Genomic DNA, 15,269 nt, shown 5'->3' with positions numbered 1-15,269 from the left:
CAACACTGTAAATGAACTGTAATAAAATAAATTAGAAAAAAAAAGGAATGCCTCTCTAATACCATAATTACGGGAAGAAAACACCCAGGCAACACCAAGCCCCAGATTTAGATCCTGCAGCAGGGCTCCGAATTAAAAGGACCATATTCTTATTTTTTTCTCCAAACTAATATTTCTTTTTCTAGTTATAGCTCCTAAAGAAGTTGAATATTAGTTTCTTGGTTTGAAAGAAACAATCAATAAGAAATAAAACTCCTGGGGAAGTCAAGAATAATCAGGTTTTCTAGCCGAATCTAAGTACTCAGCAGATGTATAAGAACTGAAAATCTGAGCATGTGAAATTTCATTGCCTACGTTGAGAAAAATGAATTAAACAAACACTGGAAAACAGTGTAACTTTAGAACATTTTTATTTCGAGGAAAAATAAATATGTAAATGGACATTCTATAGACAAAATCATATTTTTATCTTCATAGTCTTATTTTAAATATCCAGACTGGAAATGTGATCCAGCTGTTGGTGGTGACCTAAGGCTCTGACTGAATGCCTCGGGCGCCTCGGAGCCCTCGAATGTTCTGTTGCTGTTCATGTCACCTGTTGGTCACTAGTAAAAAACACAATTTTATAACATTCTCTCTGTGCCTTCATGCTTGAGACCTCTTAGTCTCAATTCCATAAGTCTCTTTACATAATCCTTACCCCCAAATCACTTTCCTACGAATATATACCATAAATCTTTCTTCCCCTCTTTAGTTGGTCATTCTGCAAAGTAATCCTTAAATAAAATAGAAATAGTATCAATTTCACATACCATTTTTGTTTGAGTATGTAAAGCGTGAAGCCGGAATAACTTTAGTGTGAGTGCTGTAAAAATATGTAGAGTTAAATATGAAATTATGTCATGAACTGAAAAAATGTTGGATTCCTTTGAGTTAGCAGTATATATATTAAATTTTATAAACTAGATACACTTTTATTCTGTTTGAGACTGAAATTTAAAAATATTGAGACACCGGGAAACTTGAGGTGAACTCTTATTCTACAAGGTGACCCTCTAGTGATGTGTGGCCCCACCCAGGGATGGGCACGGCCAGGTGGGTCGCACCTGAGCCCACTTCTTGGTCTCCACAGACAGAGAGAGAGGCAGCCAGACCTTAGGAGCCTCCTGGTGTGACCCGTGGGACGTGCATGGCACCAACTGTGAAGCATTCTTGCCAAAGAAAGTGAAATCGAATCAGTTAAGTCTCTAGATCCACCAGTTTATAGGAAATACAGGGTATAGGGGGGCATGTTAAAATTCCATGCGGATGCAATCAGCAAAATCCAGCCCATAGCAAAGTCTACAGGACAAATAACTTTTTTTTCCCCAACAAATAAGTGACAAGAAAAAAGAAAACGAAGAAGGGGGATCTGTTGTAGATTAAGAGATTTAAAGGATAATTAGGGAAATTTGAACAATGTGTATTTGATGATATTAAGGAATTATTGTTACATATTGTTGTTACATTAACAAAAGAGATCTCTTGGAGGTATTCCTTAAAGATATAAATATGTAATGTTTATGGATGGAATGTTATGATATCTTGGATTTGCTTTAAAATAACCCAGCTTGCTGTGGAGGGTGGGTAATGTGTGTGTGTGTTGGGGGAGTGGAGGACTGGGGGAGGAAAAGAACCTGGATTGGCCCGATGTTGATAAGTGTAGAAGCTGGGTGACGGGTACCTGGAGGATTCAAGCCTCCACTCTCTGCTTTGTGTGCATGTGAATGTTTCCGCAATAAAAAGTGTCTTCAAAACCCAAAGACTTGATTGACTAATAATCTCAAAGTTCATTTCTTTTTCAAACTGTTTACAAACCAGCAAAACTGACTGTAAATTAGGTTCTTCAGGGAGCTATCCCTTCTCTTTCAATAATTGTTAGAAACCATCGATTTAACTACCTAAAGTACAATTGTTGTGCTCGGATTTGAGTGACCTGCCAGACAGGGGTCAGCTGGCCCTCGTAGCTGAGAAGCCAAGGCAGGGCTCAATTCCAGGGGTATTAGTAAGAGAAGGGAAGCAGGGCTAGGTGCTGCCACCAAGAAGGGGTGAAGTTGGTAAGAACTGTTAGGTAGCTAGGCAGACGTGAGCCGGTGCTGCCCCATCCTGGAGGGGGTCCTCTCTCCCGGCCCCCGACTGGTAATCAGAGCACGCCCAGAGATCCTCTGTCTTCCAGTCAAGGACCACCGCTGAGTTTCCAGGCTTATCAGGACTAAGCAGGATAAAATCGCCAACACAGGTTGGTGCAGGGGGACCAAGACCTAAAAAGTGACTCAAAGTAACCCAGCGTCCATTATGCCGTATTTATAATAAATTAGCATTGCGGTTTTTGCCCCGCCCCTCCCCCCCGTGCTTTTCGCTTGGGTGCTTCTCGGTGGTAAGCACCTGCGCAGCAAGAGAAAGGTCATATAACCTAAAACTGTCAATCAACTTGTCAGTCAAATGACGTAGGGCGTGGGGAGGGACTGCCACCACTCTAATAAACCCAACCCTGCCCTGACTGCAGGGCTGCTTCTGGAGAGCGTACTTATGCGTTGCTTAATAAAACTTGCTGCCTAAACCTGCTCTCTGTCTCTTGACTGAATTCTTTCCCTTGAGAGGACAAGAACCTAGGAATCGCCGGTCCGCCGGTAATAAAACCACTGGTTGTGGGACAGTAGGGGTTGGTGAGGCCTGCGGAGTACACTCCCTGCAGGAAGGTTTTCAAACTCCATTTCTAAAAATGTGCTGGTCAAATGAAGGGGTCAGCAACTGGCCAGGCTGAGAGACGGCCAAGGCAAGGGGTTCCCCTGGAGGCCCAGGAGCCGTGCCCACAGGGACTGTGGTGCAACAGGCAGATTGGGGGGAGCTGGGGCCAGTCACCAAATTGAAGGAAGAGCTGACCAGCCAGGAACCAGGAAGCACTGTCCAAGGGCCTTGGCTGCAGGGTCTCTGAGTGACCGGCATCCCAGCTGGAGGGTCCCCTTCCCCAAGGCGTTTGGCTGGCTTGCCGTGTGATCCGTAGGTGCCCTGACCAAAGGAGGAGTGGGGGGTGGGAATGCCCAGCTGGCAAAACCAGAGCTGCCAGCAGACGGGCATCCCCAGCTCCTGGCTGGGCAGAATTCTCAGGGTGAGACTGAAAACAACGTACCCTCTCTCACGGCTGTCCCTTCGAACCAGTGCTGTGGTCGCTTCTAGCCTCAGATGAAATCTTGGGCAGTTTTAATACGTTTTAGATCACTCCTAGAAAAGGAAAAAACCTCCAGTTACTTTTAGCCACCGTAACACTCTCAGTTACGGATGAAAATGTCCACTCCGGTGTAAATAAACTTCCCCGAACTTCGTGTGAAGTTGGGCGCTTCCACTCCCCCAGTTCTGGGCAGCTCCGGCTGGGAGCCTGAGGAGGGGACGGGGGAGGTTGGCTCCTTCTCCCTTTTCTGCGTTGCTCCGCCCGCAGCCCTCAGACTGTCTGTCTTCTCGGAGTTTGGAGCTGTCAGGAGGAAGGAGGGCTTGCTCCCGCCTGGTGCAGGAGACCCGGCATCAGGCTCTCCGGCCTGGACGGGCGTGCAGAGCTGACTCCCTCGGCTCCCCTGGGGTTTCCTAAATGAAAACCTGCAGCTGCAGGGCCTCTCCTCCAGGTGGCTTCGTGACTGTTCGCTCAGCCCTGGGCATGCAGCCTGGGTCCCAGGGCTCCTCCCAGCTCTCCTCCTGGCCAGACTCTAACCCCCTGCCTGACAGCCACCCTAGTGGGTGTCATTTCCTCCCCATCTGTCCAGTGCTGCGTGACCTCACTTCCAGGTGGTGGGAGCTGGCCTCAGGTCTCGGGAGCCCGCAGGTTCCGGGCAAGGGGGATCAGGCTCCCTCTGGGTGGCTCTGGAAGCCCCCCTCATTCAGCTGGGGGAGGGGAATGTGGGGTCCCTGCCACCCACTGCTCCATTTGCAGCTGTTGCAGCTTACCTGAAAAGAGACATTCTCGGGGGGGAAGGTCCTGGTCCCTTGGCCACTGCTCCTGTCCACAGAGCTGGGGCCTGGTTTTGAGCTGATGCCAGGGATAGGACCGGCCCCCACTGGATGCCAGCAGCCGACACGGAGGTATGCACCTGGGCTTTCTGGCTCTTGCAGACCAGGGGCAGCGCTGGTGTAGGATGGACCCTGAACCCTGCCTGGAGTGGAGTAGGGTTGGGGTGGGCGGCAGTTCCTGACAGCTGCTTAGACCCCGTGTCTTCTAGTTCTGCAAGCTTTTCATTTAAAGTGCTAATTTAATTGTACTGGGATCTGCATGATGTGGAGACTTGCTCTGTGGCCTCCTACAGGGTTAATTTATGAAAACGTTCCATGATGCTTGCTGGGTTCAGGGCTCCACATCTGTCTTATTACGCCAGGCTTGCTGTTGTTGTGCTGTTGAAAACATCTGTATACTTCTTAATGTTTGCCTATCCATCACTGAAAATGGTGTATTAAAAATTCCCACTCTAATTGTGGAGTTGTCAGTTTTTGCTTAATATAGCTTGAGTTCATGTTATTAGATGCGTCCGAGTGTTGTTTTATCTTCCTGGTGAACTGTTCCATTTATCATTATGTGGTAATGTTCTTGGTCCCTCCAGGTACTTTGGCCTTAAAGTCTATTTTTATCTGATAGTGATTTAGCCATTCCAACCTTATTTTATAATATTTACGTGACATTTCTATTCCTATTAGTTCCCGTCTCCACAGTCTTTTACTTTCAATCATATAGTTTTCTTTTGTTTTAGATGTGTCTCTTGTGAACAGAGCGTAGCTGGATTTTTAAAAAATCCCACTTGGTGATCTCTGTCATTTAACTCTTTTTTAAAAAAATTTATTTTATTCAAGTATAGTTGATTTACAATGTTGTGTTAATTTCTACTGTACAGCAAGGAGATTCAGTTATACACACGTATACACTCTTTTTCGTATTCTTTTCCATTATGGTTTATCACAGGATATCAAATATAGTTCCCTGTGCTCTACAGTAGGACCTTGTTGTTTATCCATTCTCTATGTAATAGTTTGCATCTGCTAACTCCAAACTCTCACTCCATCCTTCCCCGCCCCCTGTCATTTAACTCTTAACCTTTGTTGTGGTCATTGATACATTTGAAATTATTTTTACCTTTTTATTTTGTGCTTTCTCTTTATCTCCTCCTCCTCTTTGACTCTCCTTTCCTGACTTTTTGTTTTTTTATAAATTTATTTATTTATTTCCGGCTGCGTTGGGTCTTTGTTGCTGCATGCGCGCTTTCTCTAGTTGTGGCGAGCGGGGGCTACTCTTTGTTGCGGTGTGCGGGCTTCTCATTGCAGTGGCTTCTCTTGTTGCGGAGCGCAGGCTCTAGGCGTGCGGGCTTCAGTAGTTGTGGCACGCGGGCTCAGTAGTTGTGGCGCACAGGCTTAGTTGCTCCGTGGCATGTGGGATCTTCCCGGACCAGGGCTCGAACACATGTCCCCTGCATTGGCAGGCGGATGCTTGACCACTGCGCCACCAGGGAAGCCCTGACTTCTTTTTGACTGGATCGAGTTGTCTTTCCTTTTCCCCTCCCTACTGACTTGGAAATTACGCATTCTATTTCTACTCTTTAATGATTATGCCTAAAATTTTAACACACATGCTTAACAAAGTCTAAAATGACTCCATATCTCTGCTTCTTCTTGAAGGTCACCCCCTTCTGTCTTATGTTTTTCTCATCCAGTATTTTAGTTTCACCTTTCCTAACCTCTATATTACTCATTATTGTAATTATGGTTTTATATAGTAAATACTCATTTATTTCCTGCATCTCGGATCTTCCTTCTGGTTTTAATTTCTTTCTTCCTGAAGTACATCACTTAGAAGTTCTAGCAATAAAAACCTGTTAGTAGTAAACTCAATTTTTTCCTGGAAGTTTCTTTATTTTGTGCTCATTTTTGTCATGTTTTCAAATTTTATATAAATAGTGCACACTGTATCACTCTGTAACCTGCTTTTTTTCTCCTCTCAGCATTGTTTTAAGTGAGTTATTCATGTTGTTACAAGTAGCTCTGTTTCTTTCATTTTAACTCTTTATAGTATTTCATTATATTAATACAGCACAATTTATCTACCTGTTCTCTTGGAAGAAGACTATTTTTTTATATCTTTAGAATTTTACCTTTTTCTTCTGGTACAGTGCAGAAGTTTACAATCGCAGCAAGTATGTATTTATTCCCAGTTTTATAACTATCAATCATCATAGCTTGAAATTAAATTCATGCATCATCACTCATCACAAACAAATGAAGTACAATCATCCACAATCCAACGAGATGCATCCACTTTAAATTGCATCTAAAATTGATTTATCCTTCATCAATTAAAAATGTTTTATAAATGCAATAGAAAAAAAATTTCCAGATTTGTGAAACTAAATAGGGACCAACACTCAGTAGAAGTAATTAACAGAGAGGGTCATAAATTTTTTAAATCTCAGGAAAAAAATGTGCAATAGAAATTTATAAACTAGTTTACTTTTGTAAGCCAAATACATTATAAACAACAGCTGCATCTGATCCAGAAATTTCCTGTTACTTGGACTCCAATCAACAGAAGAATGCAGAATTATTCTATTATAACTGGTTGGATCATGAACTATTAGCAGTTCCAACTGGTTCATTTAGATGTTTTTTTTTAGTTATGTTCTTACAATTTCTAGTTAATATGATATATCTAATTATAATAATTTAACTACTTGGAAAGTTGAAGTACATACCAGGAAGGAACATGCCTAGAGAAATACAAACACAATTAAGAAACATAATGTTTTCAACTTGGAAGAAGACTTTCAAGAGAATTTATTTCATAATTATATAAATGATAATTATATTTATTTTCTACTATAAAATATTTATTTTATAGTAGAAAATAATTCTATTTATTTTATTTTTTGGCCACACCATGCAGCATGTGGGGTCTTAGTTCCCTAACCAGGGATTGAACCCGTGCCCCCTGCATTGGAAGCATGGAGTTTTAACCACCGGACCACCAGGGAAGTCCCTCTTTTTATTTTATAATTTATTTTATGATAACTGTTATTATTATACCTTTATTGTGAAAAATTTCAAACAACCATCATAAATAGAATAATGAACCCTGATGTATCCAACCTCAACAAAAGTCAACTCATAATCAATCTGGCTTTATGCATATTTCCACTCACTAGATTATTTTGAAGCAAACCTTACACATAGTATCATTACATCTGTTAATAAACCATAAGGATTATTAAAAGAAAAACCTCATAATACCATAATAACACATAAAAATTTAATGATTCATTATTATTATTAAATATCCAGTCCGTGTTCAAACTTGTAGTTGTTTCATGACTATAATTTAAAAAATATAGTTTGAATCGATTCAAATGAGACCCAATCACTGACACTGACTGATATGTCTCTTAAGTGTCTTTTAGGGTTCTCTTTTTCTTCCTCTTTTTTCTTTCTTTTTCAAGATTTCCTTGCAATTTGTTTGTTGAGGAAACGAAGGTGTTTGTCCTGTGCAATTCCCCACAATCTGAGCATTGTTGATCTCATCCTGCAGTCTCACTTAGCATGTTCTTCTATCCTCTTTTCTGTCCTGTACATTTGTAGCTAGAGCTAGAGGTCACCTCCTTCTTGAGTCATTTAGTTGAGTATAAAACTCTCTGTTAATGGTTATTTTTTCTCAGCATTTTGAAGATATTATTCTGCTGTCTTTAGGCTTTGGTTATTGCTATTGAGAGGTCTGAGGTCAGTCTATCTGTACTTTGTAGCAATTTATCTTTTCTCTCTGGCTATCCTTGTCCTTAAAGTTCTCCAATTTCATTATTTTTATTTCTCTTACTTACAGCTCATTTTACTCCCTAAATTAGAAGATTCATGTCCTTCATCAATTATGGAAAATTCTCAGCCATTATCTTTTTGAAAAACTGTTCTTTCTCCTCTTCTTTCCATACATTCCTTCAGGAACTTCTATTAAGCAGAAGTTGGACCTCTCATTCTGTCTTCCATGTCTCTTATCTTTTCTTGCAAAATTTCCATCTCCATCTCTCCTGAGTGGCACTCTCAGGAATTTCTTCAGACTTATTTTCCAGTTCACTATTGCCCTCTTCAGCTGACTTGTCCATTGAGTTTTCCATTTCAATAACCATTATTTTCCATCCTATAAACACTATTTGGTTCATTTTTAAGCAAGCCTAGTAATATATTTTAATAGCATCTTGCTCCTATATCATGCTCTGACTCCTTCTTTTATTCTTTGATGATCTTCAATGTAATTACTTTACAATCTGTATCTACCTATTCTGTTGTCTCCAGTTCTTGGGAGTCTGGTTCAGTGGCTCCTCATCTCTGTTGGCTTTTGCTCACAATGGCTTGTTCCTTGCTTGCTCTGTGGGTCTGGACTGCACATCCCCGTGGGTGGGGCCTTAGCTGTAGAACACATGCAGCCCATACTGAGGGTGGGTTCCCTAAAGGAGCTCTACAGTTGCTTTTGCCAGATACCCCAGGGGTGTTCACAGCACAAAACTGCTGTTTACTTGTTTCTCAGCAGTGGGTTCCTGGAAGGTCAATGCATGAGGGCAGGCCTGTGGCTGTGTATCCCCAAGGGCACATTTTAAGACAATTTGAGACAAATTCTTTTGTAGCCTCCCCCTTTTTTTTTGCCACTGGACAGATTTTTGTGTATTCTTTGAAAGTGAAAAACTTTAAGGCTCCTAGCTTTCTATGAGGGCAGGTGCTCAGTTCTAACCCCCCTCTGCTGTGCTCAGGCTTCTCTTGCCTTCATGGTTATTGAAATGCAAGCCCTTTGGAAACTGCTAACCTCCCCCATCCGAGGCAGCCGAAGTGTTAGCTCCCCTCCCGTTTTTTTGGACTTTGGTTTTCTCGCTGTGGTAGAATAATGTCCCTCACCCCAAAGATTTCTGCATCTTAATCTCCAGAGCCTGGGAATACTCTAGAGGACATGGCAAAGAGGGAATTGAGGGTGCTGATTATCTGGGTGGGCCTGATAGAAGGAAGCACAGGATCCATATAAGTGGGGGAAGGAGGCAGAAGAGGGTCAGAGGGTGGTGTGACTACAGAAAAATGGTCAGAGGAAGGCAACGCTGGCTGTGAAGGTGAGGTTGGGCCACTAGCCAAGGAATGCAGGTGGCCTCCAGAAGCTGAAAAAGCTACAGAAGTGGATTCTCCCATAGAATGCAGCCCAGTGAGACCAGTGTTGGACTTCTCACCCTCAAAACTATAAGCACATAAATCTTATGTTGTCTTCAGCCACTAAGTGTGTGGTCATTTGTTTATGGCAGTGATAGAAAATGAACACACTCTCCAAAATGTTTGGTCTTTTTACTTTTCTGTGGACCCATCCATGTATTTAAAAGGACATTGATTATATTTCTTGCAGCATTTCTGGGTATTTCATAGCAGGGTATTTTTGCTCTGCAGTCTATCACATTGCTGTAAGCAGAAGCCCCTGCCTTCACTATGGAAAGATTCATCATATCTTTGTTCCCAGGCCTGTTTTGTTTGGGTCCCTGCATTGTATTCTCAATCCACAAATGCATCCTGTCACGGGAGCATCAGGACGAGATTAGTCCACACTTCCGCCTGGGATGCCTTTTGGAACAGACGCAGATATGGGCAGAGAGGCTATGAACTAGAATGACCTTGTCCCAAGGTCAGTGTCACACATGACTGCTCTGGTTAAAGGCCCATCCCTGTTAAAGGGACAATTGTAGAGAGGGGAAGAAGACTGTAGTCACGACCGGATGCTTTGTGTTATCTCAAGGCTCTAATTTAGCTCTTGGATAATAAAAACCTTCTCTAGAACTCTCTGGTTTGTTTCACCCTTGGACTCTGCAGAGGAGCCGGTTCCGCTTTGGCCATCGGGTGGGTGGAAAGCAGGAGCAGAGGTCTCTGCAGAGAGAGGGAGTGAGCGCGGGTCCCCGGGGCAGGTCGTGTTGTGAGTGTGGTAGAACCACGAGCGCTCTTGGTACCCAGCGTGGGTTTTAAAATGTCAGGCATGTGGCAGGTGGTTCTGTTAATATTACCACACATGGATTCTAAATTACAGCCTCCGTGAGAACCTAGGATTACAGCAATCCTTGCAGAACTGCCTCCCCGCCCAGTTCCCCAGGGCCTGAGTGGGACCAGAGGGGAAACGTCCAGGGGACCCCGGCTGGGACGTGATGTCAAGACAGCCCCCAGGGACCTCCAGGGGTTCGAAATTGCCTTCTGTGTGAAAGAAGGTAGGGCCAGAAGATTTTTCATTCAAAATTCTATTTTTAAAAAGGAAACAAAACAGTGTTTCGGCTTTTGGTAGAGATGGAGAGAAGTAACACCCTCCTCCAGGGTGTGGAAGCAATTTCCATAAATAGATGATTCCCGAGGAGCGGCGTGGGGGTCCCTGAGCAAAGAATCTTGCCTCAGGGAGGGAGGCCCGGGGGAGCCCTGTGAGGGTGACCCATCTTAGGGAGCAGGTGGCATCTGCTCGGCTCCAGAGTCCAAGTCCCCGGTCACCTGCGTCCTGAGCATCGTTTCCAGATGGGCGTCCCCCAGCCCTGCTCCCTTCCTCACCCCGCCCGAAGCTCCTGGGATGGGAGGTAAGACCCCTGAGACGCCTCCCGGCTTTGCTGCAGACAGATGAAGCTTGGGTCTGTCCAGACCTCAGTGCTGTCCAGCTCTTGACCTTGGCGAGCACTCAGGACCTTGAGGGCTTTGCATAAACACAGGGATAGGAATCGCTACTTTGCTGGGTGAGGATTAAATAAGACAATGTCCGCAAAGCATCTGGCACACAGCTGGACTCAGGAAAGGCTCACTCTGCATGTCTTTCCCTACATTGCTTAATGGAGAGGCCTCACAAAATCACTGCTTGATACAATTTGCAGCTGATTCCACATGAGAGTGGGGAAATAGTCGAGTTCTGAGTCCCGGTTCAGCGTGGTGGCCGAGGACAGGAACACTGTGTACCATTAAGTTGGGTCCTGGGGGACTGAGCCATTACGAAGTCATGGTCCAGACGGGAAATGAGGTCCAGGAGGTGTCGGGAACCACTCGGGCTGGGTGTCGGGCACCTGTCTGGCTTGGTCCTGGCTGCGCTGCTTACAAGCTGCAGGACTTTGTGAAGTGACTGGATCTCCCAGGCCCAGGACTCCCCAGCTCGCGGAGTTGTTCTCGGCTACTGTCTGGTCCGTGGAAAGAAGGTTATAAACCCCAGCTCCTTGGGTCCGCCTTTGACTGGCAGCTCCTGCAATGCAGCACCTCTGCCTTGCACCCCTCTCCCTTTGAGGTCCCGATGCTGTCCACGGCCTGTCACCCGTCGGGCATCTCTCCCCTGGGGCTGCAGCCGGCTCAGCCCTGACTCCTGCCTGGCCCTACGCTGAAGCTAGTTCATACCACCCGGCTCACAGGAGCTGATCGTACGTTCTGTTTTTAAAAAATTAATTTATTTTAATTTTTATTTATTTCTGGCTGCGTGGGGTCTTTGTTGCTGCGCGTGGGCTTTCTCTAGTTGCGGCGAGCGGGGGCTACTCTTCGTTGCGGTGCGCGGGCTTCTCATTGCGGTGGCTTCTCTTGTTGCGGAGCACGGGCTCTAGGTGCGCGGGCTTCAGTAGTTGTGGCACGCGGGCTCAGTAGTTATGGCTCACAGGCTCTGGAGAGCAAGCTCAGTAGTTGTGGCGCACGGGCTTAGCTGCTCTGTGACGTGTGGGATCTTCCCGGACCAGGGCTCGACTCCGTGTCCCCTGCATTGGCAGGCGGATTCTTAACCACTGCGCCACCAGGGAAGCCCTGATCGTATGTTCTAAGCTAACTTTAGAACCACTGCAGGAGTATTTACACAAAGGAAACTAGCACATTCTACAGCAATGGCTTCTGATGCCAACTCCCCAGAGTTGGGCCAAACTTCACAGGTTGAAGGCACCGTCTCCACAAGACGGCCCTCACTTCAGTCTCAGATGCAAGTGCTAGGGTCCCCAGGCCAGGCTCCCTTCTAATCAGCTGGCTACAAATGTGGAGGTTCTCACCACCCCCTCAGGTTTGGTCGTTTGCTAGAACTATTCATAGAACTCAGGAAAATGCTGTACTTAGGGTTACAGATTTTTAAGGCAAAGGGACCCAAATCAGAACAAAGGGAGAGATGCATTAAGGTGTCATCCCCAGGGACACGCTATCTTCCTGGCACGTCCCTGTGTAACGATACGCAGAGTACTGCCGACCAGGGAAGCTACCCTGAGCTTTGGTGTCGGACTTTTTATTGGGGTTTCATTAAGTAGGCAAGAATGATTGAATCTTTGCCCATGTGATTCCATCTCCATCCCCCCTCCCCTACGCACACTCCCTAACCCCCATCATCACTCGAGGTCCCAACCCTGTAATCAGATTGTTGGTTTTTCTGAGTCACCTTGTTAGCATAAACCAGCAGGTGTGGTCCAAGGGATCCATCACCGGTAACTGGGTTTCTAAACCCTGGCTGCCCCCAGGAACTAGGGACAAAGGCCAGTCAAATTCTCTGTTACTCAGCTCCAAATCAGCGCCCACTCCCCACGGCATCCTTTTGGGTGCCGCACTCCTGTTTCCCAGCGCGAGCCCTGGGCAGGCCAGACTCATCTTCTGCCTCCAGCCAAGGTCAAAGGTTGGTAGCAAGCCTCTGGTCAGGGGTCACCGGTCCAACCAGGGGGGCGGGGTGGGATGGGTCATAGGACGTGAACCATGACCCCCTCATCTTCCTCTTTAGCCGCAGCTACGTACAGGCCTTCACTGGGGCTCCCGGAACCGTGGGCACCCGCATTGGAGGGTCTGCTGTGACAGGGAAGGGATGTCAGCTAAGGGACCAGGTGGGGAGGTTTTCCTTTTGGCTCCATTAAGCCCTTAACACCACACTTTCCTCCCAGGGAGCCTGATCTTGTCTTTCCTTTTGTAAATTTCTTCGCGGTGTTCTCAGGCTCGCACACAGCAGCACAGCCTGGCCCATGAGGTCTCCTCCCCTCCTGTGACTCCCTGCGCTGAACCTGAGACCGAAGAGCCTGGATCCGTGTGTTTTCAGAAATCAAGACATCGATCAACGTTTGTCTCAAAAGCGATAACTATGATGAAGTACCTCTTATGTGCTAGCTCATGAGTAGGGAGAGGTGTAGAAAGCTTCAGGATAGCGCTGTTGGGTAGAAAGAAACTGTGAACCACGTAGGCAATTTAAATTTTTCTAACCGCCACACTAAGAAAGTGAAAAGAAACAGGCCAAATGAATTTAAATGATGTATTTTACTTAACTCAATATACCCAAACTATTACCATTTCGACATGTAACCAACGTGAAAATTATTAATGAGATATTTCATGTTTTTTCAAAATGTTCAAAATCTAGTGACTATTTTATGCTTATAGCATGCGTCAGCAAGGACCAGCCCCAATTCAGGGGCTCAGTAACCTCCTGTAGCCTGTGGCTGCGTATTGGACAGCACAGCTGCAAGTTTATTATATGTATAGTTTATATATTTAAAATTTATATATATTACATATTTATTTCTTTTCTTATACTAAGTATTTTGTAATAACTATAAGGGAAAAGAATCTGTAAAAGAATATATATATATATATATATATATATATATACATAATATAACTGAATCATTTTATTGTGCACCTGAAATTAACAGAACATTGTAAATCAACTATACTTCAATAAAAAATAAAATTATATAGATTACATATTTATCTCTTTGGTATTATATATATGTATAAATATGATATATTTTCTTCTCTGGAGGAAAGATGCTGGGGAAAACCATCTTCAGGAGGCCTGGTGCCTATATCCGGGCTCCACTGTTTGCTGGCAAGTTACCAGCCCTCCTGAACCACTGTTTCCTCATCTGTGGAATGGAGCTAATAACACCGGCACAGAATTGTTGGGAGGGTTAAACGAGCTACTCTGTGGAATATGGTACAGAACAGGTGATTGGTTAATACATAGCTTGTTCTTTGCTCTCAGGGACTTCAAGTCATGACACAGATCCAGATATTAAGTTGGCTTCTGACCCACCTTGACCAGAATTCTAATGAAGAAATCACAAGTTATGTTATGTATCCAGCCAACAAAGATCAGGTTTGTTGTGTAGCAGGTAGGATGCTAGTTCTGTGGGCTGTCAGTGAGGCCCTATTAATGTATCAAAGTTATCCATGGTCAAGCACATCAGGACTTCGCAGAGCCTTAACATATTGACAGGATGTATTGTGAATCTCTGAAAGTGGGATGTATCCAGATTCCTTTGACCATGTAGCTTTTTCTATAGAACCCCTCAAGGAGAGACAGGGACCACCTTGGTGGGCTCCCTGCTATTTATATCAATTATAAGAATCAACCACATGGAGCATGCCTTAAACTCACTTTATTCCCTTGACTGCACTGGTTTGGGTTTAACACGTTCAGAGCAATCTATGCTGGAATGGAAGGGTTGCCTAAGAGTATGGGCTCTTCAGACAGGTTAGATGGAGCATCCAAGATTCACAGAGTGATGCAGTGTTACAGCTGGAAGACTCAAGGCTTCCTGCCCCCACCACTGCCCCTCCCGGCCCCCTCCAAGCACACGGCTTGACCGCCTCTGTCCCATAGTGCTTCTGTGAACATTGGGGTGCATGTATCTTTTTGAATTCGAGTTTTAGTCTTTTCTGGATATATGCCCAGGAGTGGGAGTGCTGGATCATATGGCAACTCTAGTTTTAGTTTCTTTTCTTTTTTTTTTACTGTGCTTTTGCCAAAATTTAGTACTCTAATTTAGATACATTTTAGGCCTTTTGAAATGTAGATTATGGCATCTAGTATATTTTTGCATTTTGTTGCTTATTAGTAATGTTGCACACATTTTATTTTATTTCATTATTTTTTTTAAACATCTTTATTGGAGTATAATTGCTCTACAATGGTGTGTTAGTTTCTGCTTTATAACAAAGTGAATCAGCTATAGGTATACATATATCCCCATATCTCCTCCTTCTTGCGTCTCCCTCCCTCCGACCCTCCCTATCCCACCCCTCTAGGTGGTCACAAAGCACCGAGCTGATCTCCCTGTGCTATGCGGCTGCTTCCCGCTAGCTATCCACCCTACGTTTGGTAGTGTATATATGTCCATGCCACTCTCTCACTTCGTCACAGCTTACCCTTCCCCCTCCCCATATCCTCAAGTCCATGCTCTAGTAGGTCTGTGTTTTATTCCCGTCCTACCCCTAGGCTCTTCATGACATTTTTTTTT

The 15,269-nt window shown here is 44.7% G+C and overlaps 1 protein-coding gene across 1 annotated transcript in view; it reads left to right on the top strand.

Annotated features, from left to right (window-relative positions):
- Positions 1–3,076: 3,076 nt before the first annotated feature.
- BIN1 (bridging integrator 1) overlaps positions 3,077–15,269 on the top strand; it is an 88,907-nt gene continuing 76,714 nt past the window's right edge. The window contains exons 1-2 of the mRNA XM_028496756.2: positions 3,077–3,148; positions 3,476–3,611. Coding sequence (XP_028352557.2) covers positions 3,077–3,148; positions 3,476–3,611 — 208 coding nt within the window. The remainder of the gene's footprint in view (positions 3,149–3,475; positions 3,612–15,269) is intronic.

Source organism: Physeter macrocephalus, chromosome 2 (assembly GCF_002837175.3).
Source record: "Physeter macrocephalus isolate SW-GA chromosome 2, ASM283717v5, whole genome shotgun sequence".
Classification (NCBI taxonomy): Eukaryota; Metazoa; Chordata; class Mammalia; order Artiodactyla; family Physeteridae; genus Physeter; species Physeter macrocephalus.
Note: the sequence above shows the minus strand (reverse complement) of the source record. Positions and strands in the feature narration are given on the sequence as shown.